Source organism: Poecile atricapillus, chromosome 10, assembly GCF_030490865.1.
Source record: "Poecile atricapillus isolate bPoeAtr1 chromosome 10, bPoeAtr1.hap1, whole genome shotgun sequence".
Lineage (NCBI taxonomy): Eukaryota > Metazoa > Chordata > Aves > Passeriformes > Paridae > Poecile > Poecile atricapillus.
In genome coordinates this window covers 13,165,027-13,191,622 of record NC_081258.1, presented here as the reverse complement: position 1 = coordinate 13,191,622, position 26,596 = coordinate 13,165,027, and the positions used below count along the sequence as shown (strand labels likewise).

Below are 26,596 nucleotides of genomic sequence, written 5' to 3'. Positions count from 1 at the left end.
TCATTCAGCCCCTGACAGAATGAACATTTTTATCCCATGCATTTCTGCTTCTCTTCTCATGCAGCATGCAAAGGCTACTGGAGCCACACCCATGAGGGATGGGGCAAAAGTGGCTCATCTGTGATGGTGTTTGACCAGAGCCAGACTTTATTGTTTTAGCTGTGGGATTGCTTTTAAATTCCTGCAGTTTTCCTGACCTAACACTGGGAAAGTGTCACATGCTCCACTTGAAAATAGGGATGTGCTCCAGCAGAGCTGCATCAATTCCTCTGCAATGAGCTTTCTCCCAGTGGGACAGAGGGGTATCCACTACATTGTTTAAAGGAAGAGGAAATTTTTGGTGGAAATGGGCTTAACAGAGCACAAGGAAGGTCACAGGGAAGCCTGGGAATGGGAAATTCTACCTCCCTTTGACTTCTTTTCCTTTGTTTCAGGATGAGAACAATTCACTTAGCCTGCTCTCATCCAGCTCCCCTGTTATGTCATATCCAGATTACTCAGTGGATGAGGTATTTGGAGTGTTACATCAGACAGATTGTATTTGTTTATATAACTCAATCTTTTTCTCAGACTCTTGCTTCTCCAATTCCCTGAAAAATATTTATATAAATATTTATGCTTTCATGAATGTTTTAATGAATGAGAACCTCATTCATCAACCTCAGGATGACAGTCATCCTCACTTTAAATCAGTACAAGTGGTTGCTGCAGAGCCCCACAACATAGCCTGGGAACCTCTTTTGTTTCCTATAAACATCACTTCACCAAACTTATGCAGAGAAAGAAATCAGTTCTGGTTTAACACAATTCTGAATTTTTTCCCAGCCTTGGGAGGGAGCATTAACCCAAAAGGGGTCCAGAAATCCACCATAAAATGCCAAAGGTTACAGTGTTCACTGCAAAGTCTGAGCCTCTGCTGTAAGTCCCTGATCAAATGCTGCTTTCTGCCCCTGTTTTTAGTGAAACTTTTCAAAGGTCTTTCCCCTCCATGTAAAACAGAAGGTTTTTAAAGATTTTCTTTTCAGAGGAGAAAACCTTACAATCACACATTTGATCAGGTCAATATATTGCAGCTGTTGCACCCTGCATGCTTTAACGTGCTGCCCCAAGCCATCCTAGTTATACTCCAGCCAGCAAAAACAATGCCAGCTATTCACCCTGCTGAGAAATCTCTTGCTCAAGCTTCATGGAGGTGCAGTATGGGGCATGAAGAATGTTTCTGCAGGTAGGGTACTTCAGGCAGTGTCCATCACCTGTAATCCATTCACACAAAAAGCCACCCTTCCCTCTCTCTGCTCATGTGTCTTACTGTTTATTATCATCCTAATTTCCTGAGCAGAGATTCTGTGACAAGAGCAGCATTTACAGGAAAGCTGCTTCAGCAACTTCAAAGGGAGTTTGGCAAACAGGTGCTGGAAAGGGCTCAGGGAAAACTTCAATTGCAACATCTGAGCTTGGAAACCTTCTCCCGTCACAGCACCCGGGACTGGCTCTGCCTTCCTGGCCATGCTGACACCGTCCTTCCCAAGGAGCTGCAGGAAAACTGCTGAGCAGTCGATACCCTGCATATCCAGTTTCCTTCTCCTTGGATTTTCTACTTGCAGAGTCAGACCCTGCCAAAGCTCTCCCATCTGCAGTGCCCCCAGTCCCAGGCAGGCACCCACCCGTGCCCTGCTGAGGGCTCCAGGCAGGGCTGTCACTCTCCCCTCGTGGCAGTGAGCCCACAGCATGTCCCACCCTCAGAGCTGCTCAGCAGCATCAGCTGTGAGATCCCTCCAGCCCTGAGCCACGACATCTCAGCATCTGCCAGCGCTGCTTCTTTTCCCAGGCTGCGGTTTGATAAAACAGCAAATCCACCCCTGGCATCCCAGCAACCAGATTAGGGGAAAAAAAAAAAAAAAAGCAAAAGAAAACTCAGCTGCACAGCATGAGGGATTCACATGGCATAAACCTTCCAGCAATTCAGGTTTGCTTAGAAACAACACTGCTACGTTAACCCTGTGCAACTTGACTCTTCCATCTTTTTTGCAGCCACCACTGCAGCTGGGGAAGACAAAGATCTCATCCCTCTCTGTGTCACAGTGTCCATCACACATTCCCCTGTTCCTCCCAGCTGGACACGGCCTGACGGGCCCTGTGTCCCCGCTGGTCCCCAAGCAGGATGTGTGGCTGAGGGATGGGATGAACCTGGCCTAGACCAGGGTGTTTTCAGGGCACTGCAGCCACTGGGGCATCTGCACTCAGCATCCCACCACTTTGTCACTTGCTTGGTTTTGCTGGACCTTAATGTTTAAAATGAAAAGTCCATTTATTACTCCAGGAAAATACCAAAGATTTTTTTTTTTTTTTTTTTTTTTTTTTCTGGCATACAAATTCCCTGGCTTTTTCAGCAGAAAGATCTATTGGTTGGTTTATTAGCTCTGAAAGCTCTCTTTTCCTCCGAGACCTCTGCTGACTCTGAATTACGGTAATGCTGGATAACTCGGGTATTAATGCCAAGTTGCAAATGAGGTTTGCTCCACTGGGCTGGCTCTCAAAAAGAATGAATGTTTTAGGCCTGAAACTGCCTGTGGTCTCAAAAAAACCTTCAGCTCTGCTGATTTTCTATTTATTTGCCATTATCAGAATGATTCCACCCTGCCCTTTGCTTGTCCTCTGGTTAAAGTTTGCCTCTCTGGCAAAAGGTTCAGTGGGTTACAAGAGCACAACTCAAATTTGGAAACTTACCCAATACAAAATCCCCAAATCTGCACTTCGTCATCAACAGTAACTTTCCACGCCCACAGCCCCTGGAGAGCTTCATTCCCAGTCTGGATTAGCAGCTCTCTGGCCCAGCAGAGCTCCTGTGAGCTGGCCCTGCTCCAGCGCTGTGTCCAGCCCAGCTCTACCCCCGAGAGAGCTGGGCAGAGCTCCAGCACCCAGCCTGGCCAGGGACCGCAGCCCCTGCAGCTGCACCCAGCCCCTAAAACTGCCTCCTGCCCTAATTCCCCAGCCCCTTCCCTTCCAGTGAGACCGAGATAGGGGAGTTCACCTGTGGGGTAAATATCTTCAGTAAACAGCCCTCACCTTCCTGAGCAGCTTTCCCAGCTGGCAGTGGTGCTGCTGGAGGAGCAGGGCCATGCTGCCCATGCATGGTTACTGCCTGGCTCAGGATTCCCCTCCTTTCCCTTCCTTCCAGCTTGCTGCAGCGTAGACGTAAAACAAAGCAGAACTGTTGACAGTGCTTCCAAGAAATGAATGCAACAAGAAAAAATTGGCCTGGAAAACAAAACCCATTCTACTTCCTTTGCAAAAAGTTCATGAGGGTTGCCTGCTCTGCTCCTGTAAATCGATATACTCATAGGTCCTTCTTCCTAAGCCAAGCTGTGTAATGTGGTGTCCATATGGAGCAGAAGGGCACATTCATACAAGGCAGAGCACCTGTGAGGTGTTTTCCTTCTCATGCAGAGCAGAATCTCTCAGAATCTCTCAGAGCTACGCATCAAACAACCCAGGTTTTGTCCTGGCCCTAAGGGCTTGTCCCTAGGAATCTCAAAGGAAACTCTTCCTGGGCAGAGGATCCATGCAGCTTTCCAGGGTCTGGCAGACGAGCCAGCCCACAACAGCAACAAGATTTTTGCTCTTTTTTCTTCCTCACCACTCAGCTGCTCTCTAGTCAGGAGCTTTCTTCCACCTTCATGGCTTGTATAAGAGCCCTGGAAGTCAGATACTTTTCCCTGGAGCCTCCAGGGTTGACTCCACCTTGAAACCTCTTCTGCTGGAAGACTTCCCACACCATCCACTCCCCAAGTGCCCCCAGTTACACAGAGCTTAGCCTGACCCCAGGAGCTGTCAGTCAGCAGTGATGTGCTGGCTGCTGGCCGGCCCACAAATATCTGTATTTCACAAATAAAGCAGGTTAATTTAAACCACTACCTCTGCAACAGCCTGACAGCTCCCTAAGGGCCCTTATAAAGCTAAGTCTTAGGCAATCATTGGACTTGCAATGTATTCTAATGCTCTGTAGACCTTTTAAAAAGAGTGGTCTGGCCAAGATGTGGCTGAATTTAGTCCTGTGCTCAAAGAGAAGTGCTGCCAAAAAAGTGAAGGCTGAACAATAAAAGGAGCTCCCAAGACTATTTTAATGAAATTATTTCAATTCAGGTGATACATAAAAGATGGCTCCTTTTAATAAGAGGCCACCCCTCCATTTAAGAAGTAAAAGCTCTCAATGAACATGCTCTGACATCTCACAAGACCTTCACCAAAGCAAAAACCAGAAGCAGTAAGTTTTTATTTTAATTGCATAATTAATGTACCTGAGTTCAGACCTGTACACTCATTTCTGCCACACCCACAGGTGAGTTTAAAATACATCAGTCCTGACTGCAAGGACTCACAAACAATAAAACCAGAAAACCACAATTTTGCTCTTTGTCTTGTTGGTAAACTTCTAATTTTCATTTGAGTTCTGAAGGCATAATTTCCCATTGTTCCTGGCAAGTACCAGCAGCTCCCAGGAGCTTGTTCTGCAAGGATACTACAGGGGAACAAAGGAGGCTGAGGCCCTGAAGAAAGGAAAATGAGTCCCTGATATGGAGCCCTTGTTGTGGCAGGATGAGCGTCACCTCTTAGCTGCAGCCAGAGCTCTGTATGAAAAACCCAATCTACTCCATCCAAACTGAGCTGAGCAGGGAGTTGCTGGAGGCTGCCCTGATGGACCTGCTCCGGTCACTGTGGAATTTTCCCAGTGGGCAGCAGGGAGAGGACATGGAATGGCTTGCAGGGGACAGGAGAGAGGCAGAGTGGTCTCTGATGTTAAATACCCAGCTGGCTCACCAGGACAAGCCCCGGGCTGGCCTGGCCAGCAGCAGTGGAAGTGGGGGTGAAGCATTTACGGTGTCACCTGGCAGAGCTGCGTCACCATCGGGGGAGAGCGTGGCTGTGCACAGGGCCCAGGAGGAGACTGGTTTTATTCCTGGTCCTGTCACATGCTGCAGGTCAAGGTTATAATGCTCGGGTGAATTCCACTCATAATAAAGCCGGTATCTGTTGACTCTCACAGCTGATTGTTTTGGAACAATAATTCATAGTTGCCTCCCTGGATACGGAGAGCTGAACGACAACTTGGATTAGAAGTGCACAGCCTTGCCCTGAGGACCTGCAGTTGATGACTAAACCACCAATTCTGCTATTGAGATCCTCTATTTAGACATTCCTTGGGGGCAGAATGTAAGATATTTTCTGAGCATCGATTGTGGAAAAGCACTTCCCTTTCCGGTCCTGCACACGGCAGGCAATTAGCTCTTGGGCAGGAAAGGAGGTTATCTAGAACAGACACACGAGCTCCCCCGACAGAGGCTCAGGCTGCTGACCTAGTTAGGAGCTCTCCCATGCAGGGTAAATTGGTTCAGCAGAATGCAATATGGAATGCAGGAATGACCAGCATGAACACTGCGACTTTGATCTTGCTGCTGGGAAAGGCAGCATTTCACTTGACACCAATCCTGTGACCTTATTCCCAGCACACTCCAATGCCCCTTGGTTTTTTTAAATGCTCTTTGGTTTTTGTTCTCCTCCTCATTTGCTTTTGAGACAGGAAGATGTAGCCAAAACCAATATTTTCAAAGAGGTGAGCATTGATCACTGAAGTTTTTCTAGCAAAGGTTTGCTGCAGATCACAGAACCACATTATCCCTTCTTTGGAATGTCCACATTGCCAGGATAACAGAATCAGGGGAAAGTACCAGCTCATGTAGAGTAATGCTGCCAAAGAGAGGCCTGGGGGCATTGTCACCCCTCTGGCCAGTGAGCAAAGACACAGACCAGGAAACTCATTCCCTCCACTCTTCTGTGTTCACAAAATACTGAGGGAACTTCAGTCTCAGCCTGCAGAGAAGAATGAGTATTGGTATTTTAACACATTGAGCCAGACTCACCAAACCTAGAGGCAGTAGACAAACTGCAACAGGGACAATTCAACTAGTTAAGAGAATACCCTGCAATTTTCAACACAAAGGTGGTAAAATGTTGAATGGGGCAATCAAATGTTGATAGTTTAATTTCTGTCCTGGAAATATTCAAAGCTTTCCCCATCAAGGCACTGAGCAATCAGGTATAACTGAGCAACTTCTAACTTTAGTGGGGTTGGACCAGAGACCTTGAAATGTCCCTTCTGATCTAAAGTGTCTTAACTGACTTACTGGTCTAGGCTGTAATCTGGGGTTATTTTGCAGACAGGAGGAGAGAGCAGGTGAACAAGAAAGAGATTTAAGATCCCCCAGGCAAGAACAAGCTTGGCAAATAGCCTGATTTGGAATTGTCTTAGCCTCACAAGAGACAGGCATGGCATTTTACAAGGGTTCTTCATCCTACTGGAGAGACAAAGATACATAGAAAATTCACAGTAGAGTCCTCCTAGGAAATGGAGGGATAAAGGATTTAGCAGGCATAAGCCATGCTCTGGTACTCACCAGGAAAATGATGGTGATGAACAGTTCATTAAGGACTTCCCTGGGTCAGAGTTAAAACAAACACAAAGTAAGTCTGAAACCACTTTATTGGAAAGTTTCCTACAAGAATAGTCAGTCAGAAAAATGATTCAAATGTGATACAGTAACACCACAAACAAGCCCCTCCCACATCTCAGCTTCAGACTAATTCATTTACAGATATCTCATCCCACTTTCAGAGCCTTGTGATGTCAGTGAGTTTCAGTGCAGCACAGGGAGCAGAGTCTGTCTTTACATCAAATTAAATTAACTATGACAGCAATTTTTCCTGTGAGAGGTATGAAAGCCCCTGTAGGTCTGTTGAGAATGCTGCTTACAACATAAGGCATCATTGCCATCCACCCCAGCTCATCCAGAACAGACTGAAAGACTGTAACAAAATATTCTGCCAATAAAATTCTTTTAGAAAAACAGTATAAAAAGTTGAGATATATATAGCATAACGCTACCAAAAAGTGACTGTGCCATTTTCCCCTCTTCTACAAATAATATTATTTTAAAAAACACACAATACATTAGTAATTTATCATATTGCACCTTTCCAGAATACCCAAGGCAGCAGAAGCCCCATACAGTATGTGGGCAGTTCCAAGACAGACCTATAGCTCCCCTTTAGTTCTGCTTGTCTCTACAGCAGCTGCCAAGAGTTTGGCTATCACAGGTTTAGGATTTAGAAAGCAGGAAGCTGCAGGATGGCAAACCAAGTATTTGCAAATCAGTACCATTTCTTCTCAGGAAGGAGAAGAACCCATCACAGGAATCTCTTGATTTTTTTTAAAAATCATAAATTACTTATTGCTGGTGTCAGGGAGACAATACCATTTCGAATGTTCGTGTGCCAGTTTTTACTTCCAGAGTACCCCTCCACACGCCAAAGAGGTACCTGCAGCACCTGGCAGTGATTTCTGGCCTAACAAGAACATACAGCCAAACCACAGGAGTAAATAAAACCAGGTCAGTTTACTTTGTTTCAAGACAAAACACTGTAAGACACCAACAGACACAGTGTTGTGGGCCTGCTATCTGATAATAATTGACATTGTTTCCTCAATCCAATTTTCAGTCACCTGGAGCATTTTAGATCGAAGAGCAATTCCTGTCTTGTCCCTTGGCTTCAGAACCAGTAACCGTGCACTGCTATGCAGAAAAGGAGCTGAATTCTCAGGAATTGAAGATACTGCTGTGTGTGGAACCCACCCTGTATTTGGTCACTTAATCTTCCCAAATAGCTCAGCAAGAATTTACTAACTCTCCATGTAACCTTGAAGAATACCAGGAATGGCCTTTAGATTTGAGGATATACAAATCAGATGATTTGCTGCTCCATGGAAGGAGCACTAACCCATCCAGGTACAGGTAGTAAAGGGATGGTTTTTTTTGTTAGGGAGGATTTTTGTTGGCTTTCTTTAACAGAGAGCTGGCAACAGCCAGAGCCCCTCCCTGCACAAAGCGTACAAAGTTATCTCCTGCCAGAGGTCCCAGAGCATAGAGCCCTTTCTCCTGAGTGCATTCATAGGTGAATGGATCCACATCTATGGGATTCCTCTTTGGATTGACTGGCTGCTCACTGTCCATTGCCAAGTCAATGCCATCATTTGGCAGAAAGGAGAGGTTGGGGTTTGAGCCAGTTAGAACGAGAGCCATGGAAATTTTATAAGATTTCTGACAGCCATTCTTGTCTTGAAAGATGCATTTCTTGTCCTTGCCAAAGGAGAGCACGTGATGTTCAGGGAGGCTGATGTAGCACTCATAGGGCCCAGCACAGGCAGCTGTCTGTTCTTTCATCATCTGATGGACTTTGTGGTATTCAGGGTACATCATTTTGGGGAGCTGGTTAAAAATAAGGCCCGGATCAGTGACTCGTCTCCGAAAAACATGGATTACTGGAATATTGCACTGGTGAGCAAAGAGAATCGCATCAGCAGCTGTCAGACCAGCACCTACAATCAAGACTGGATCTGACATGATGCCAACACTGTTGTTCTTCACTGCTTCTTCTAGGGCAGACAGCTGGTGGTGGACATAGGAAAGGTTTTCTCCCTTGACCCCGAGCCAGGTAGGATTGTCATATGTTCCTGTAGCCAAAACCACATTCTCTGCATAGATGGAGAAGGGCTCTTTATCACCTTCCACAGTTTTAAAAAATCCATCCACCTGAAAGACCTCTGTACTTTTTTCATTGGAGCTCCACAGTGAGTCACTACCCTCCTGCAGATCTTTCTGGGTGTGGTTGGAGATGCTCTCTGCACTCACTTTCCTCACAGAGGTCACAACAGTGCCACATCTGAAATTCTTCTGCAGTCCTTTCTTCATCACATAGTGTTGGTAATATTGAGCAATGTCCTCTGCTGTGGCTCTATTGTTTCTGAGGCCTCTGTAATAAAGTACAAGCAAAAGTCAAGCAGCAGTTAAGTAAGAGACTGGAATTTGTCCCCTCTTGCACTGAATGTATCCTAGAGCCCTCTGTCTTGGCATCAGAGAAGACTGATCTAGTTTCCCCAACTTCAGCAAAGTTATTCCTGACATATAGAATTAACAGGTCCAGAAGCTGTTGGACAGAGGCAGCTTTCTCTAGCATTAATCCCAACCCCAAGAACATGGCTGGTTATTTAAGCCTTGCCCTAGTATCTTGCTTCCATTCCATTTTTAACTCCTGGACTTCTTAAGATTAATTGTGACACATGTCAAGAGAAGCAGCACTTCAGAGAATGCACAGGAGCTGAGATGATTATACTTGTCATCAGGGGCAGCAGCAGTAGAAGCCAGGTGAGTAATGCTTTCAAGCTTTGCTCAGAACTCATGGTCATGGATTCATCCCCCCAGTGGGGGTGGAGAGGGACACATTCCAAGCAGCACTGCAACTTTATCTGAATTACTCAATGTAGAATGCACTGGTTTTGGGGTGTAGGAGGGTGTCCTTTCTCTCACTAAAATTGTCCATAACAGATGGGTAGCTACATTCAAGAAGTCCATTCCAGGTTCTCTAAAAATCTCCAAATGTTTGCAAATGATCACACATGGATATCTCACCTTCTCTTTTGCTTTAACCACTCTTTGAAAGGGAGATCTGGGAGTCCCATCCATTCCCCTCTGCTCAGGGTAACCATGGAGCCCTCTATAGACTGGAACAAGAAGCAGAGTAAAATTACTTTAATTTTTTAATGCAGAAAGTGAAAGGCAACTTTTCCATGTTTTAGTATGTCACAGATGATGAAATCAGTAATTTCCTCTGCTCTGCTGTTATGGATTAAACCATCCATGTTCTCCAAAAAGAACAAGAGACGGGGAATATAAAGGCCTCTCATGCTTGTTTTCCTTTTAAACTTTCACTTGTCTATATATATAAAATGTAACAAAGCTTAGAGGAGCATTTCTCTCTCCAGTCAACACACTTGGCAATTACACAACACACAGACCCCAGCTGGCTCCAATTCACTTACGTGCCAGGCACCTCCAGGAGGGTTTCTGCCAAGGACCAGGTGGGGGATGGCTCTGTCAGGCTCATGCCACCAAGTGAGCACAGATTCTTCTGTCCCACCAAAGTCTGTGTCTGGACGCTGTAGAGTATCAAACAGTAGAGCCACAGGGCTGTGGGATCGTCCCTCCAAGCCTTCAGAAAGATACTCCAAATCCTAGAGAGAGAAAGACCAGATGCTCAAGTGCATGTACTGCCAGGCAGCAGACTGCTTGTTACTCCAGCACCTCTGATCAGTGGGTTTGGTGTGCTTGCGAAGCTCATTTACTCATTTACTGGCACACAGACCTGCTCTTGCCCAAGGGCTGCCTCAAGGATCTTAGCAGCAATGCTGGCATTTCATACAAGGGAGATCTGGATTACAAAGCACAATTTGCTTAAGGCTCATTCTCTCTGTGTGCTTTGAAATTCCAAACAAGGTAATCACTTATGATACACCCCTAGGATGCTTTACTGGGATGTCATAGCGCTTATCTTTACACAAACCTGGTCCAAAACAGACACTTCTGGTGCCTCTTCCAGTTTCCTCTGAAGAATAGGATGAGGATGAAGAGAGTGTCTTTTGAAGTAAGGGGTGTAACCAGACAGCAAATATGAGAGACAGATTCCTGAAGGTCCATTCCCTGAAAAAAACAATGGAGAAAAATTTATACTTCTGGAGACTGAGCAGTTCTTTGAGAAGTGTTTCTAATATGCAGAACAATTCAAAAGATACGACACTGCTATGGATACAGGGGATTTCCTGTTCCAGCATGGACCTATTGGATGGAGTTGAGGAAGTTGCTTTACCCTTCACCTCACTTGCTCCTATTTGCATTGCAAGGTCCTTAGAACTTGCTGAAAAGACACAGTGTTAAACAAGTCAGAGGTTGCCCTCAACAGAAGCTTGAAGTCTCTAGCATGGTGATTAATAGAGTTATTTCTCTAAAATTAGAGGTTTAGAAGCTGATCACATACTGGCCATGGGCCTCAGCTCTCCTGGAAGCACCTTTCACACCAGTGCAGAGTAGTTAACTGTGCACAGGATCCAGGATCCAGAAAAGAGCGTGACTATTGAAGTGAAGGGAGCCAGTTCTTCTCAGTGAGAAATTCCATCTTTTAAGGGATATTTGGCAATAGCAGCTTTGACTAATGGGTCTTGAGGACACTTTCAAATGGGAACCAGCCCTGCTGTGGTACTGCAGTGTGTTAAAAATGTCTCTCTGCCACGCCAAGACAAGCCCTCAGAATACAGCACTTTGAACAGGTTGCTGGATGGCTGAACTCCTTTGCTGACCACGCAACAGCCAGTGGAAAAACTAGATACATGTGATTCTAAAGCACAGTGAGAGTACCCTGTTGAAAGTTTGCATATGGCTGCTCTCCAGCATGTTTAATATTTTACAGTGTCTGTGTAATTGTCAGCCTGTCTGGCTGCCCAGGCTTTGCTGCTGTGTGACCAACAACCGTGACAGTGCAGTGACAAAGAGGGGAGGAGAACCCAAGTGACAGCAGCCTGTTGACACAATGCCAATGCTGCAAGGGTGACTGGAGCAAAGGCTGATCCTTGAGGATCCCAGAGATAGGGAGATTGGGGCTGTAAAACCAACAGTGAGCTATGTGAAGGGCAGTACATGTCACAGCTGGGAACAAAGGCTGCTGTGCCGAGCATGGACCAGCAGCTGCAGGTCAGTGTTTGGAATATTCCACTTGAAGGAAAGTTAGCCAAAACCAACAGCAATAAACACTATAAACAAACTAAACTGTAGCTATAGTAAAATATAACAAATTTCAGGTTACTACTTTGCTTTAGGAAGTATAAGGAGGTACCTAAGCCAAACTTCACCATCTGAGTGCACAACACTCAGAAACTACACACCAAGGATTTATTCTGAACCACATCTAAGTTTGATATGGATGGTCACAAGAACATCTGGGGCTCAAGCTGTTTAACAATGCAACTGCTTCCATGAGGCTGCCAGCCTTTCTGGAGCAGGGCCTGGGGAAGTAGCTGGAAACTTCATGCAGTGCTGTCCAGCTGCAGTGAAACAGCTGGGCTGCCTCAGTCCAACAGCCTCCTCAGTGTACAGATCTTCACACTGCTTCTTCTGAGGCTTTAGTGGCATCTCCACCCTGGATCCCTGTACAGGTGCACTAGGGAGGTACCAAAATATCCTCCTTCTCACCTAGAGGCTTGTACAACTGAGCAGCACAAAGTCATTCTCAGGGAAGAGCTTGCTGGTAGTGGTATCTTTGTCAAACTTGCTGTCAGCAAGGGTTAGGGGTGATTTATGCAGTGCTCTAGCTTTGGAGCAGCTCCCTTGGGTGCTTTGAATTTGATGCCAGATAAGGAGGGAAGCCAGCTCTGTAAGGCATGAAACACATGCTCAGATGAACAAGGTCCAACACCTGCACAGTTCATGGTCGGTCAGAGGGGAAGGCACTGACATCATTACTTTGCTCCAAGAATCACCTCACACTGCAAAGCTCCTTCTTGCAAGGGAGGCAAGACAGGGACTACATAACCTGTTTTTTTTTTAACTGGTAGGAAACTACATTTTATAAGTCTATTAAAACTGTACAAAATCAGTGTAGCTCACTCAGGTTCTAAACAGACATAATGGTGAAAAAACTCACACAAACCTACCTTCAATTCAAGCACTACAGATAATCACAGCAAGCTGATTAACTATCTGCACTGAAAAGGTTTCAAATCTTTCTAAATATCCAGCAGAGAAAAAGCAGGCTCAGATGAACTGATGCTCAAAAATTTTACCATTAAAAACAGGTATGTGTTATAATTTGTAAAATATCATGTTCCTTACTTCTCACCACTCTTAGAGGTCTCTGTCTTAGTATTAAAGGAAGTTTGGCAGTCTGGGAAAGAATGCAGAAACAGTAGTCAGGAATTTCTGGTTTGAATGAGAACATGTGGAACTGGAACAGAAGTTAAAGATAGCAAGTCCAAAGCAAGAAGAGCATGAGAAAACACAGCAGTGCTGGCAGGAGAAGGCTTACCTATGATCACAACAGGCAGTGTCTTGAGCCCGCTCTTATTTGAGGGTCTGGTCACCAATGGATACATTTTCCCATCTGGAAGCATTTATGCTCTGGAATCTACCTGCTGAAACAAATATGTTTTGAACTATGTGCATTTTTTGACAAAAAACCACAATCAAACAAATATGAAAACCCCCAAAAGATTTTCTCCAGCCCACAAACTCAGGTTAATCTAAAGTATTACCCTTGCATTGCAGATTGTCATGTTGCATTTCTACACTCAGGACAGAGCTCCTTATCTTTTTTTCAGACATTAATTCCAGTTACTCCAGGACAGTCAGCAATTTTAGTAACCCTCTGACTACATTAAATGAAGTGTTGCAGCTTGTTAATATGAAATTTCACTTCTGACCATACTCTGTAGAAAATTGTATCATTATCACAAACACTTTTTAAGGTAATCTGGGCATTTACTGAGAAGTAAAGTAAACCTGACTCAAGACTTCTGGCTGCATTTTCAAATAGGTACCATTCTATCACTATAGGGTTTTCTGGGAAGTGCTGGTTTAGTTCTGGAACCTTCTTCATTAATTTTCCAGAAAATGGAGAGTTCTAGGTCTGAACAAGTAAATAACAAGTCTTTGAACAAAATATGCATCATAATTATCTTGTAGACGAAGGTGTCATTAGAGTGGAATCCACAAAACTAATCTAATCATTATTAGACATCCAATGAACCGTGAATGTTTTTGCCATTTCTGCAGGAATCCTACCACATCAAACAACAACCTCTTTAGATTTCCATGGAATTGAACTCTACTGTCATTAACCTAGAGAAGTTATTTTTACCAAAGTAAACATGAGATTTCTGAAATTCAGCACAAGCTTTTAAATTATTCTGCAGAAAATACTCTCTTATAAAAACCTGATTCTCATTTTGGAAAGCTAAGCAAAAATCTACTGAATGGCACGACTTTGTCCAGTAGGGCATGCTCTCCACACCCTTTCCAAGTGCAGAAATGTCTCTGGCAAGTGCACTACACACTTCCATAAGGCCTGGCACATCACTGCCTTTGACACAGGTATTGCAGCAGATGTCTTCCTACAAGTGTAATGCCCCTCTTTAAGCCTGACATTTACGTCACAGCAACTCCAGCAAAGCGTGGGACTCTGCTGAATGGGCAGCCAGGAAACCAGCAGTGAGTTTACAGTTCACAGATTCCAGGTTTGAGCAGGAGCGCTGTGAGTGCTCCTGCAAGGACGTGACAGTTCTCCAACACACCAGTGTACAGCCAGGCTGGGCCCAACAGCTCTGCTCCAAGAGGACTGTGCTCATCCCATAGGGCCTACAAGGTTAATTCCAAACTAGCAACCTCGTCCAAAATTTTGGATCACAGGTTAGTAACATTTACTGGTTGCCTGTTACCACTTAACTAAGCACTAGTCTAAGCCTCTCATGCATTTTGCCTGACAGGACATGAACGACTTAAAAGATATTATAGTTGTGCTTCCTAATTTAAGTAATTTGAAGCATCTAGCTTTGAAGAGAGTTGGATTTCAACAACTCTTATGTTCCCAATTTAATTGAAACTCATAAGTAGTTGCATCTGCTACAGAAGATTAACCCCTTAAGGCATCCCCACAGCCCTGGAAGCTGTGGGAGCAAGCCCAAGGATCTTCCTTGGCCTTTTGGGTAGGTTCTGCCACATTAACCAAAACCTGCACCACCTTCAGCAGACTGTGGTGTAAGTTTACCCTCAAATAATTCCTTCCCACAAGAATTCAAATAATTCCTTCTCTCCAGAGCTGCAATTGGCAGAATTCATCACTAGCACCTGGGACTGCCAGAGACACGAAAGGAGCAGGACACTGGTGTGACCAGTCAGGAATTCCCCTCAAACCAGTAAACTGCAGTATCTGGCTGCTGGTTGGCAGAAGTTTCTTCTCCATGATAACCCCCTCTCCAAGACTGTATTACACAAGAAGAGAAGTTCTTATTCATTTTTCCTAACACAGAGTACACATCTTATTTCTGTGAAACTACTGGGAGCCTGGAAGAAGAGGAAAACAAGACCTTTGGAAGCAGTCTTCCAGGTTTGTACTCCATAGCTCCCTGCAGCAGCATGCACGGAAAAACTGCATAGGCTCTGTAGACAGTGGTAACCCAGCAACATCCATGGGATTTTCACTGGGAGCAAGGGCTGCTGAACCAACCCAAGAGAGCACATGGCAGCAGTTGCAGGGCAGCAGCAGGGCCAGCGCAGACATCAGGAGCCTGCAAGCCCCTTTGTAAGGCGCGAGCGCAAAGTCACGCCGCTCTATGCCAGCATTTTTCTGGGGGAGCCTGAAGGGGACAGAAAAGGCACAAGCCAAGAGAAGACAGCCTGGCAGTCCTGTTAACTTTAGAGAAAGATCACCTTGGCTCCTGGCCAATGCACTGTGCCACCCTTCTCCACCCTGATAAAGCACAGAGAGGCTGTGAGCTCACTGATAACTCCCTCCTCCTTTTGCCCTCCCCCTCCGTTCTGTACCTTTTGACACATGGAAGAGGAGCATTTTCTGAAATTAAACCAAACTTTAATGGCTAGAGGAGCACAACTGTTAGTCTGATAAAATTACTGGATCTGTGCACACATGTGACCATTTTTAAACATGGATTTAATTGGTACCTGGGTTCACAAAACCCCCTATGACATTTTAGTGCTACACACTTTGTTTGCTGAAGATTTTGACACTGACAATTCCATCAACACAAGATTCACCATCCTGGCATCTCTCTATACCTGGAAAAAGTCCCTTTCACATCCTATAGCTGCCATCTCTATTATTCATAGTTATTAATTTTTATTTTTAACTAGAAAGTGAATCAGGTGCTGAACCTTTTAATAGCTATTCCTGTCCTGTAGGTTAAAGGTTTGACTACTGGGGATAAAACTGACTCAGAGCATCTCAGACATTTTAGTTTCAGGCCAAACATTCCCCTTTCCTGCAACTAGATGTTAAGGTGGATTATTTTAATTTTTTTTTTTCTTTTTTTGCAGTCTTAGACTCCTATACCTCAAAACCTGGGCAGCTAATAACAGTGTAGTAGAGGAAAGCAACAGGACATTGAAGCTCATGGCAAATCTGTACTGAACTAGTTAGCACCAGGAAAAAGCCTGAGACAGCAAGAAACTTGAGACTGCTCTTCTCACCCTCCTTTTATGTAGTGTAGGCTGTTGGGCACTCACACTTAGTCAGCTTAGTGACACTGAATTTGGCTTCTGCTTTGAGCTTCCTACTTTAAATGGATGTCCCTTTCCTTCTCTTCATCTGGGAGAATGCAGCAAGTTTCAAAACTTGGCTTCTTGCTGCTTCCAAAGCATTCCAGTGTCTGTGTGATGTTACATAATTGTTTCTGGCTGCAAAGCACCCGGCTCATTCTGGGCCAAACTCTGCATACCTTCCTGACACAGCCTCATGTCTAGAGGGACTATAACTCACAAACTCGGTCAGTGTGGCTCTTACTAGCTCCAGGCTGCAAGGCTGAAACAGGATTTAAGTGGGCAAATGAAAAAGCAAAGATACATTTAGCAAGACAAGGACACTCTGTGATCCTCGGAGAAATAAAAAGCCAGGTTACATCAGCCATATGCAGATAACTCTCCCTGTAACAGCCGTGAGATTTTGCTAAAGTAAGAATCACCAAGCGTGGCCTGAACAGCACGTGGGAAGAGTTCAGGAGAGCAATGCAGTTGGGGTATAAATACTGGGGGAGATTAAAAGAGGTACTACAACACTCAGTTTTAAAGAACAATACTAACACAGATGCAACAATAGTTTTCTTCATCTTAATTTCCTCATCAACTCACTTGTTTTGCCAGTTTAATATTTAATTAATTAGTACTTTAAAAAAAAACAAAAACAGAGATCTTGCCAGCTTTTACATGTTATACTTCCCTATAAGTTTCAGAAGTTGTTCTCTCCTTGCATCATCACCCTTACATGTCAGGCCAGTTACCCCCCAAACACAATTAAACTATGTGGAAAAATTCAGCTGTGTGGTATGTGATAACACCTTTCTCAAAACACGCCTGTGATACTCAGAAACTGATGTTAGGGTACACCAGACAGAGCTCTCTGTACTTATTTGGAGCCTTCTTACCTTTAGCAGCAGGTCTGATGAGAGGTGGGATCTTTATGAAAATGGTTGTACAGTCAGGAGAGCCAAACAAACTACGAGGCTGGAATCCTCTCTCTGCTCTAAGACAGCTGTTTAAATATAGTAGGCAACCAGCAGCAAGAGAGGAGAGGAGGAGCCAAAACGACTGGAGGTGGAGCAAGGAAAATACTAATAAGCATGAGTCAGCAGGAATATTTCCCTTCCCAGCTCCTGAATGAATGATGTAGAGAAACTTCCTTAGTAATGTTCAGCTGACTGTGACTACAGCAAAAGCAGCTTACAGGACTCATGTCTGTTAGAAGTCCTGCACTGAATAAATAATTCCATTTTTAACCCTCACAGATATATAGTGGGTCCGAAAAATACTGATTTCAGTTTGTATTTTTTTTTTCTTTAGTGAGATGAAGTGTTATAAGCCTTTTGCACAGTAGCAGTAAAATGAGTCAAACTGCTTCCATAAAACTTTGAACCCACCAGGATTTCTTCTTAGAAACCAGGGGTTTCATCCAAGGTATCTTACTCAATTCAGGGAATAATCGATCTGGCTTGCTAAATTTAAAGTTCCCTTCCCAAATGAAATGCCTTTATGCCAAAGTGTTCAGTTCAAGTAGTAAATGCAGCACATGTTTATCTCTGAGGCCATCTGTTTGGAAACCACAATTTCCAGGAAATCAGGCCTGATGATACGCAGTTAAGATGCATACTTTCATTCATGTGATCTAAAAGATAAAAGCAGCTCATGAGAAGGATTTCTCTACTCTCACGACCCCCATCAGAGCAGAATAGTCAATATAATACTCTATTTTAATTCTACCAGAATAAGCTGTTTCAATAAATGTGAAGCCATTGTTTCACTCAAAGTTTAGTTTCCAGTCAATCTTTTGAAAAATCTGACTCAGTAAATGCTGTCGGACTGAAGAGGAGGGGAGAGGAGTAAGGACTGTTTCAAGTTTCTTGGGCCTTTATCCAAGGTAGCATTTGCACAGAGCTCTTAAATAACTCATTTTTTTTTACAGCAAAGACTTTTATATACATTATTCAGATATTTATTGGCATGTAACCAATGTGTCCATGTCAGTCACGGAAAAATTAAGCTTTCAAAGGAAATAAGGGATTTGTTTGCTTAGGTGATTTAAGATTGCCTTGTTACTAGGTTTTTCAAATCCGTCTTCAATATATTGCAATGTTGCGTGTCAAACATTGTAGAACAAAGATGTTCAAGTCCACACTTGCTGATACCATAGATACAAGACAAAACCATACATGATGCTTTGTCTGGCTTTGTAATAAGGAAAATAAGGAATACTTCCTATGTGTACAAATCTTCAGAAATAAAGTTGCCCTCCCTGTAAAAAATAGAAGATACTATTTCCTACTAGAATTTATAAAACTAGAATCTCTATTTCCTTTGCAAATAAAGCCAGCATGTCTTTCCAAAACCCTAAGCTTTATCATAGTTTTGTGCATAGTACAATTCTTCACAGGAAAGCATTCATGTACAATAACCCACTGTCCCACTAACACTTTATTTGCTTGTACAATAAGACCACTGAACTTAGAAATTTGGGGACTTCTTTTTTGTTGCTATCCCAAGAGACACATCACACAGAATAGACATATATCAAAGTAACTGTTTCTCCTTGTGTACCTTGACTGCAAACAAATGATTCAGCCCAACACTTCAGATAAACTTTCCAGAAGAAGAAGTAATTGAGCAATCTGTAGCTGGCCTTGCAGCCAGCCCTTGACCTACAAACTCAAGCAATTCAATTCTATTTTTTTTCTGAACTGACAAAGCCATTTTGTTGGTGCACAGATTTAAAGACAAAGCCATAACACTGTACTGGGGATTACTTTGCACCTGAACCAACCACTATTTCCTTAGAAAGAAATTTCTTTGTTACTTATTGACTTTTCACCTCAGGTTATCTAAGTTCCACCTGTCCATCTCCTACTCATGAAACCTGTCAGCCCTGATTCTGCTGCCTCCTGATTTGGGGGAGCTTAAGCTCTGGTGTCAGAATTCATTGCTGCTGACAGCTCATGGCAGAACCTCTCCTACAGCATCTCTCCAGCATCCACCCTTCCCTCTAGCCAGCCTTAAGGTGCTCCAGACTGTGCTAAATTATCCTGACAAACTACATTGTTTCACTCATTAGAGCTTTATGTTCTGTTGGTTTTTCATAATGAGAGGAACACTCCCAGTGGGATCCTCCATGGGCCATAAGTAGTGCTTTGATGCTTTGGTGTTTCTCTAAATTATGGTAAAACAGAAATCTAAAATTCTGCATGATTTCTCCCTAAGAGAATATTCAGTGTTCCATTCACTCATTCACACACAGAATTCACATCATTTAATCTAAGACAGAATACAAAATCAAGTGTTGGAAAATCTGATCAAGTATTTTGGTTCCATATGGTCTCTGTGCAGAACCTAAAACTCAGCTTCACTTTGTTGCTGCCTAAAGCATCTCCACCTTTATCACCCAGAAAAGCTTACACCTAGAGCTGTATGTTAGCTTATGTACCAAAACTAGGAGCCATAAATGGTTTGACATCAACACTGTGACTGCTTCAACTATGAAAACCTGTTTGTTACCAACACCCCAATCCAGACTACATCAGCAAGATGTTCTTTGTAAATGTTGTGGCACCCCCCAGTCAGAGGCAGCGAGCCGTGGCTGTACCACCTCTGAGAGCAGTTGGATGTCTGAGATATGTGACTTGCTCTGCTAAATGACAAAAGCAATAAAGCCTGGGAAATCTCAGACAATTGCTAGGTCTGACAGAAAAAGCAGCTTAGGCAATTCTGCAAGTATGAGACCCAGTTCTGCTCTCAGTTAAACTTGTGACTTCCTACATGTGTTTGTGCTTTCACATGGCTTCCTCTAAAGAAAGATTTGGCCCAGACCACATGTCCCAACTTTCCCATGTCCCTGCCAAGGCCATATCTATTCTGTGTTCATACCTCTTTTTGCACTGTTTAGGCAGCTGGGTCCAAGGGAAGAGAAGTAAAGGTTCACTGCACCCTTTTGTTGTTCACAGGAACATTGACCTCCCAGTCACATAAATGATTGAAATGGTTTTGTCTTAGTAACTTGAAAAACTGGGGAAAGTAAAAAGCAAAACCTTGCGTTTTGCTGGAACTATGTTAAGATGGTGATTTTTGCTTTTCCCCGCTTTCAATCCATTATGAATGATTGAAATAATTCATCGTCCGTTTGAAGAGGTTTGTCTTCCTAAAGCAGTGAGATGAAACCAAAGATTTTCATCACTCTTCACTGGCCAGGGCCATCAGCCACTTCCACCACTTTGCCTTAAAAACAACTCTTAAGAAATAAACCTGGGGAGGTGACAATCAATCACACTACCCAGGAGGGCTATGAAGCTCTGCTCTCTGCAGCAAGGACCTGTGCACAGCACACAGTGTGTACTCCAGTGCCAGTGCCTTGCTGGGACATTCCACACCTCCTGTCTGTCCAGGCTTAGGGAGCAATAATGGAGAGCGTTGGCAGTGGCCAAGAGAGTCCCTCTAAGCACACCCTGAAGGAGACATTCCCAGCACAATACTGGGAGGCAACAGTGGATATTTTGCAAGAATAGTTTACATGTGAAGTATCCGTGTAGAGAAGTAGTGGAGTGCCAAGTTGTTGTGCAGGCATTTCCTTAGAAAACAGGCCAGGATCACCATTTCTCTCCTCAGATGGTTGGATGATAGCCAAATCTAGGGTATTTTTTTCTTCCCAGCACACAAGCCTCCTTTCAAAAACTAGGATGCAAAGAGGTTCCAGGGATGACAGCCATGCATGTTTCCCAGGACTGAATCTTTGCAGACTTTTTGTTCCCCAAATGCCACATGCAGAGGAAAGCTCAGCTCATGAGCTCTGCCCTCAGACCTCCATCATGAGCTCAACATCTATGTTTTGAGGAAAAAGTAAACACACACGTCAAAAAAACAGCAGCCATGACCTAGTCAAAGATTAAACTACACTTGAAACTGGTTGGGAATTTTCCTCTTATCTAAATGTCAATATATTCAAAATATTTACATGAGTTCTGGAGAGCTGCATCATTTGAAGATCCAGCCTTTAGCTTCTGCAGTCGTAGAGTCATTGTTTAGTTATGTTCATTTAGTCTACATGGGCATTAAGCAACTGATTAATAAACTGCTGTAGAATACAGTGGTGTGTGCAAATGTCCCAAAGCACAAAATATCCTGCAGAAGTTAATGTTCATTGTTTCTTGAGTAGAATAACTAACAGAGAAGAAAACTGGAAGTAGTAGGTACATCTGAACTGTGAGCACTGAGCATCTTCTCTGTACATACTTTCCCTTAGGGCAAAGCTGTAGTTTCCAAATACAAATGAGTAACTGAAAGATGGAAAAGGAGCATGTGGTACTATGAGCTTGTTTAACTCAGTAACACAAACTTTCATAAACAGGGTTACAGCAAGCCTTTGGAGTTTCTTGTATTCATTTCTTTGCCACAGCTTATGCCATTTTGCAGCTCTTTAACCCAACTTTACTTTTCTCTGCTTTACCAAGAATCACTTAATCAGGATAAAGGATTTTGTAGCATTCCTGATAGGCTCTGAAACATGTACAGCTAAGGGCACCCAGAGCTACCCAGCCACACATTCAATTTTGTCAAAGAAAAAGATGATTTTCTTCAGCAGAGCACAACAGTTTTTAGCTGAGAAGGTTTAGAAAAGGACTGGACTAGAATTATCCTGCAGCTTCCTACCCTCAGGGTTTATTTTCATCTTCCTCGTAAGCACCTGATTCTATCAGAGATAACAGCTGCTTGGATCCAGGTTAGTTTATCTGATATTCCCGACTTGCAACATTTCCTTTCTGCCATAACTTTAAGAGTCTAAGTGCTTTTTGCACACAGGTCCTCTTTCTTCTTAAGAGTCCCTTCATGCACACTAAAAGGTCAGTTGAAGTGATATTTTCTTAGACCCTGATTTCCCTTCACAGTAGCTCCAACACTGACCTCCAGGAGTGAAATTTAAAGTCCTCTGGGACTATTCTGCATAAAACTGGGTGAACCAGTATCTTTTACAAAGGCAATCTTATCTCTTAGTCACAATATAACAGTAATGCATTGAAGTGTAACAAAATTATTTCAGAGGTCAAGGTTTCTCACCTGTAATTGACAGATGTTTCTAGAGTAGCTTAAGGTGGCTGGAACACAAAATGAGCTGTTACTTCCTATAAAACAGAATGTCCTACTTTGAAACACATGCATATACTCTGAGATCATTTCTATGTCTTAGGAACATAAAAAAATATTCACTATGATGTCTGAAAAGATTTTGAACAGTAAATTTACAGGTAAGGAAGAGGCAGGATTTCTGCAGAAGAATAAAGCCATTCAGTAATTCCGCAAAGTTTAGAAATAAATCACAATTTGTGTAATTCTACTTTTAACTGACAGACACTCATTTTTGCATGTCAAAACTTAAAGCTGAACAGAGGTCAGTGAAACAAGTGTGCAGTGCTGAATTATCTGTCAGTATACATACTCAGCTTGTTATACTCAGATTAAAATCCAATTTCCCCAAGATCTTGTTCAAGTTGTACTTCTGTTTTTGGAGAAATTTCACTAGAGATATCTTCCTTGTTTCTCATCCCCAGCTACTCTACAAAAAAACTTATGATTTCTGTTTCAGGTGTATTTTTGCTTGAATTACTTTAGTTCATGTTCTGTTGTTACTGTCCTGCTGGGTTTTTGGTTGGTTGGTTGGCTAGTTTGGGTTTTTTTGTGGTGTATTTTTTTGTTGGTTTTTTTTAGTGTGCTTTACTTTTTATCTATCAAGCAGGTATTTCTACAGTAGAGATGAGAGTACAGACTCTAGATTAGTTTTACACCGTTGTCAGTAATTATTTTATCAAGAAAAATAACTTATTTTTAATCCACTCACATTTTTGGCTGCTGTCAGGCCAGCTACAGGTTTTATTTTTTCCACAGTGGAGTCTTCCCAAACACAGATGAAAAGGAGGATGTTGCCTGGTCAATATTTATCTTGATTGTGAAAATGCTAAGTTTGAATCATCAAGCAAAGCCGCTGCCAAAAAGCCTGGGGATTGGAATATTTAGTGACCCTTTACCTCAAGGCTGAGGCAGTGCTGTGACAGAGAAGTACCTGACTGGCTCTGCTTATCAGCCCAAGCTGATATGTGCTTGGCAGGGCAGAATGATGTGGCACCAAGGTGACCAAAGCCTGGGCTATCTTTGGTATCTGTCCCTGGGAGCTCTGACCAGGGCATTATCTAAAACCTTTTTTTTTTTTCACTCCTGCCACCCTGAAGGGGAATATTCAGGGCTGCCAGCAATAACTGCAGATCAGAGCTATTCTGCCATGTCACAGGAAACTTATGACCTTGTCTCTGCTGTTGCAGTTCTCTGTGCCTGAATGTGTGCCTGAGCTGCCACACTGGGTAACCAGAGCTCACTGCACCTGCATGGCCTCTTGGGACATGACCAGGTCCATCCAAAGGACCCAAAAGGTCCATCCAGCCTCATATCCCACCCTCAGCAGCAGCCATTAGCAGACACCCACAGGAAAAAACAGGATGAGTATGTGATGCTTGTCTTTTATCTTTCCCTGCCTCCAGGTATTTGCAGCTGAGCCCACTGGCTGAAGTCTGATGAAGTTTGTTCTCTTGCTAGTTCCTTCCATCTATTTTCATCTAGCTCTCAGTAATTTCACATGTGGCCTCTAGTACTTGTACTAAAGAGAGATTACACAACTGATCCTTCTCCACAGCATCATATTTATACATTTCTATTATATTTCTCTCAGGCTTCTGACTTATTCCTTAATACAGAAATTGTTCCACACCCTGTATCAACCTGTTTTACCTTCTCTAGATGCTCATCTCATAAAATGAGAAGAGAAAAACAGCATGTAATCCAGCAATCTAAGCACAGATGAAAGGTTTATGCATCAACCATCTGGTTGGGTCTCTATCCTTTCCTAGCACTTCATTTGCTTCACCACCAGTTAGCACCGAGCTGATAGCCCCACAGGACTATTTATCTTGACCTTAGATTCAAGTTCAGGCTTGTCCCTACTCTGACTGAGTTTCCTTGCCTGGACCTGTGCCAGAGCATGAGAAAACACATAGGAATTGTGCAAAAGGGTGAAGTAATAGGACAGTACAGAAGCATTGCACAGACTTTTCTTCAAGCCAATGCAGTCAGCCACATGCCTGATAAAAAGCAAAGTGGCAAGCCTTGGAGACTTTCTGTGTACTCCTTGTTCACAAAGAAACCTCAGCAAAATAACTGAAGGGCTCATATGTGGGAAAAAGCAGGTTCTCACCTGGTACCTCAGGAGGGAGGTGGCCCTAGGTAAACACAGTAGAGAAGCTCAAAGAGCTCTTATTGCACTTCATCCCCTGGCCTGATCTTGATCTGCTCTTATCCTCTCACCTGAATAAAGCTTTCATGAGGTGCTTATGCAAGGTCTCTTCTAGGTTTGCCTCGGGAGTGGCTGTTACTCACACACATCTGAAAGAGACAAAGTACAGGCACCACCAGTGAGTGTGATGAGCCCTTCCCTCACCTGGAATGGACACAGTGGATATAAAGCAGAACAAGGTAATTGTCCAGGACTTCTAAAAGATTTGCTGTGCTTATTGTGCCTGGGAAACACAGACAAGACTCTTGGGCCTGGGAGAGCAAAGCTTCTCTGTCTGCTACCCATACTGCAGTGCTAACCCCTCTTGATGCTCTACTTTACCTGAGTACATCTGACATTTCATTCAACTCATCAGCTCAGCCTGTAAAGAAAAATATCAACTGTGAGGTCAATTATTGTTCTAGTCATTGGTCTTGAGACAGAACGAGAAAAAAGTAACTTTAGAAAATAATTTTAGTTGCACTTATATATAGATTTATGCAAGCTTGCCATACATACCTCCATTTTTTCTGAAATTTTATACCTTTGAATGTGTTATTAATATAAACTATTACAATGGAACACAATTTTATAAAATGCCTGTATTTTTTTTTTCGTTTCCCATAAAGCCTTGCTAGAGGACTTTAAGCCCCACTCAGCTTTGCAGTGCTTTCATATTTTGCAAATGATGTGCATTCAGTATAAAGCTTTGATGGCTTTCTCCTTGTTCTGACATTTGGGAAAGCATAAACAAGCTTGCCCAGCTGTCACCATACTGCTGTTAGTCTTGGAACACAATAAAAGCTGGAGTGTCATTACTGAGCTGCATCCTGAGAGTGCACTCAGCTTATACCTCAAATACACAAAAGTGTAGCAAAAAAGAAAAACATCCAATCAAATAACCAAGTGGCACACAAATGAACATGTAATAGCAGAAATCCTCTTACAAAACAATAAGAGAATTAAATAATATAAATAACAGCTCTGATCTTAACAGGGTGTCAATCTGTCCCATCTGACTCACATCTAGGTGTGACTGGTTATCAAACAAATATCTGTAGTAATTTAAAGATACAGAAACAATTCAGAGATTAAATGTCTGCTTATTAATTGCCATACAGAGGCAAGAAATGAACCCATATCTCCTGGCCTGCACTTCAGCCACAGGGCTGCTCAAGGACAAAAATTATCCCAATTTCTTGCTGTGCAAAAGGCAACCAACCTGTGTCACACCTTTCTGTGCCTGATCACAAGTGCTGAGCCTCTCATTAAAAAGTGATAATATTTCTAATTCAATAAAAATAAGTGATTTATAGTAGTTATTTACAACACAGCTTCATTTTTAGTTATAGCACAAGTTCCCTCAGGAATTAATTCACATTTGCAAGCTCTCAGTGGGTTTGTTTTGGGCCGAGACATCTGTCAGTCCCCTCAGCCATGCGGCACCCTGGAACACACCCAAGCTCTGCTCAGGCATGTTCTGCAAACGGGCATCTCTTCTGCTGCAGTGGCTAAACCCTCCAGCATCACTGGGCTAGAGTGCACCTCAGAGCACTCAGCCCTTGCCAAAACCCTCAACAGCCCCTGTGCCTCTATAGGCATGGCCTGATTGTTTCTCAGTTTCACATCTCTCCAAGATGCTGCAATTTCCTGCAGAATTGCAGTTTCTACAGAAAATTTATGTATTTTCCAATATGCAAGCATTTATTTCCTAGCATATATGTGAATAGGTAAAACAGAGTCTGTTTCAGCATACTTGTTGGACTTTGTGTTAAAACTCTTAGTATGCCGCATTTATTCTGGAGGCATGCTTGTCTCACTGCTTCTGATCTTATCTTCAGCCTGTACTGAAAAATTACTTCCATGAACTTTGGAAGGTCAACTTGTTAAACATCTATCCACTCTCCCCTACTCTTTCTAATCATCGAGAAATAATAATTAACTTAATTTTCTGAGATGGGGACGACTACTTTACTACCCAATTCATGTTATGTGTTTCAGATGACTCATATATAGCAACAATGCTGCCTCCAAGGGTTTTTCCTTACAAAAATTCCTCTCTGAAACTTGCCAAATTTTT

General features: G+C 43.1%; 2 protein-coding genes across 9 annotated transcripts in view; one reads left to right on the top strand and one right to left on the bottom strand.

The window, feature by feature from the left end:
- Window positions 1-6,520: 6,520 nt before the first annotated feature.
- OSGIN1 (oxidative stress induced growth inhibitor 1) lies at window positions 6,521-17,623 on the bottom strand. 2 transcript variants are annotated; one of them, XM_058845695.1, is made up of 6 exons: window positions 17,090-17,623; window positions 12,964-13,066; window positions 10,453-10,589; window positions 9,932-10,123; window positions 9,522-9,613; window positions 6,521-8,865 (listed from the first exon to the last, which is right to left on the bottom strand). In XM_058845695.1, exons 2-6 carry the CDS (start codon window positions 13,046-13,048, stop codon window positions 7,872-7,874), a joined length of 1,500 nt encoding a protein of 499 aa, XP_058701678.1. In that variant the 5' UTR covers window positions 13,049-13,066; window positions 17,090-17,623; the 3' UTR covers window positions 6,521-7,871. The 2 variants fall into 2 exon arrangements, with proteins under 2 accessions (XP_058701678.1, XP_058701677.1); XM_058845694.1 differs by having other exon boundaries at window positions 12,964-13,069; window positions 17,090-17,622.
- A 5,803-nt stretch (window positions 17,624-23,426) lies between these two features.
- LOC131582458 (receptor-interacting serine/threonine-protein kinase 2-like) overlaps window positions 23,427-26,596 on the top strand; it is a 45,109-nt gene continuing 41,939 nt past the window's right edge. For 4 of the 7 annotated variants that reach the window (XM_058845690.1, XM_058845686.1, XM_058845688.1 and 1 more), the window contains exons 1-2: window positions 23,427-23,690; window positions 24,593-24,716. The gene's annotated coding sequence lies outside the window, so the exon portion shown is untranslated. Of the gene's footprint in view, window positions 23,691-23,728; window positions 23,767-24,592; window positions 24,717-26,596 lie in introns of all 7 variants that reach the window. The other 3 variants (XM_058845691.1, XM_058845689.1, XM_058845693.1) reach the window with 3 other exon arrangements.

What these genes read in the sequence shown, in the direction of transcription:
- OSGIN1 (XM_058845695.1), bottom strand. Translation starts at nt 13,048, where the DNA reads ATGCTTCCAGATGGGAAAATGTATCCATTGGTGACCAGACCCTCAAAT. An exon ending in AAGTGTCTGTTTTGGACCAG is followed by an intron (nt 10,124 to 10,452) that starts GTTTGTGTAAAG and finishes TTCTCTCTCTAG; the next exon opens with GATTTGGAGTATCTTTCTGA. An exon ending in CTCCTGGAGGTGCCTGGCAC is followed by an intron (nt 9,614 to 9,931) that starts GTAAGTGAATTG and finishes TTCTTGTTCCAG; the next exon opens with TCTATAGAGGGCTCCATGGT.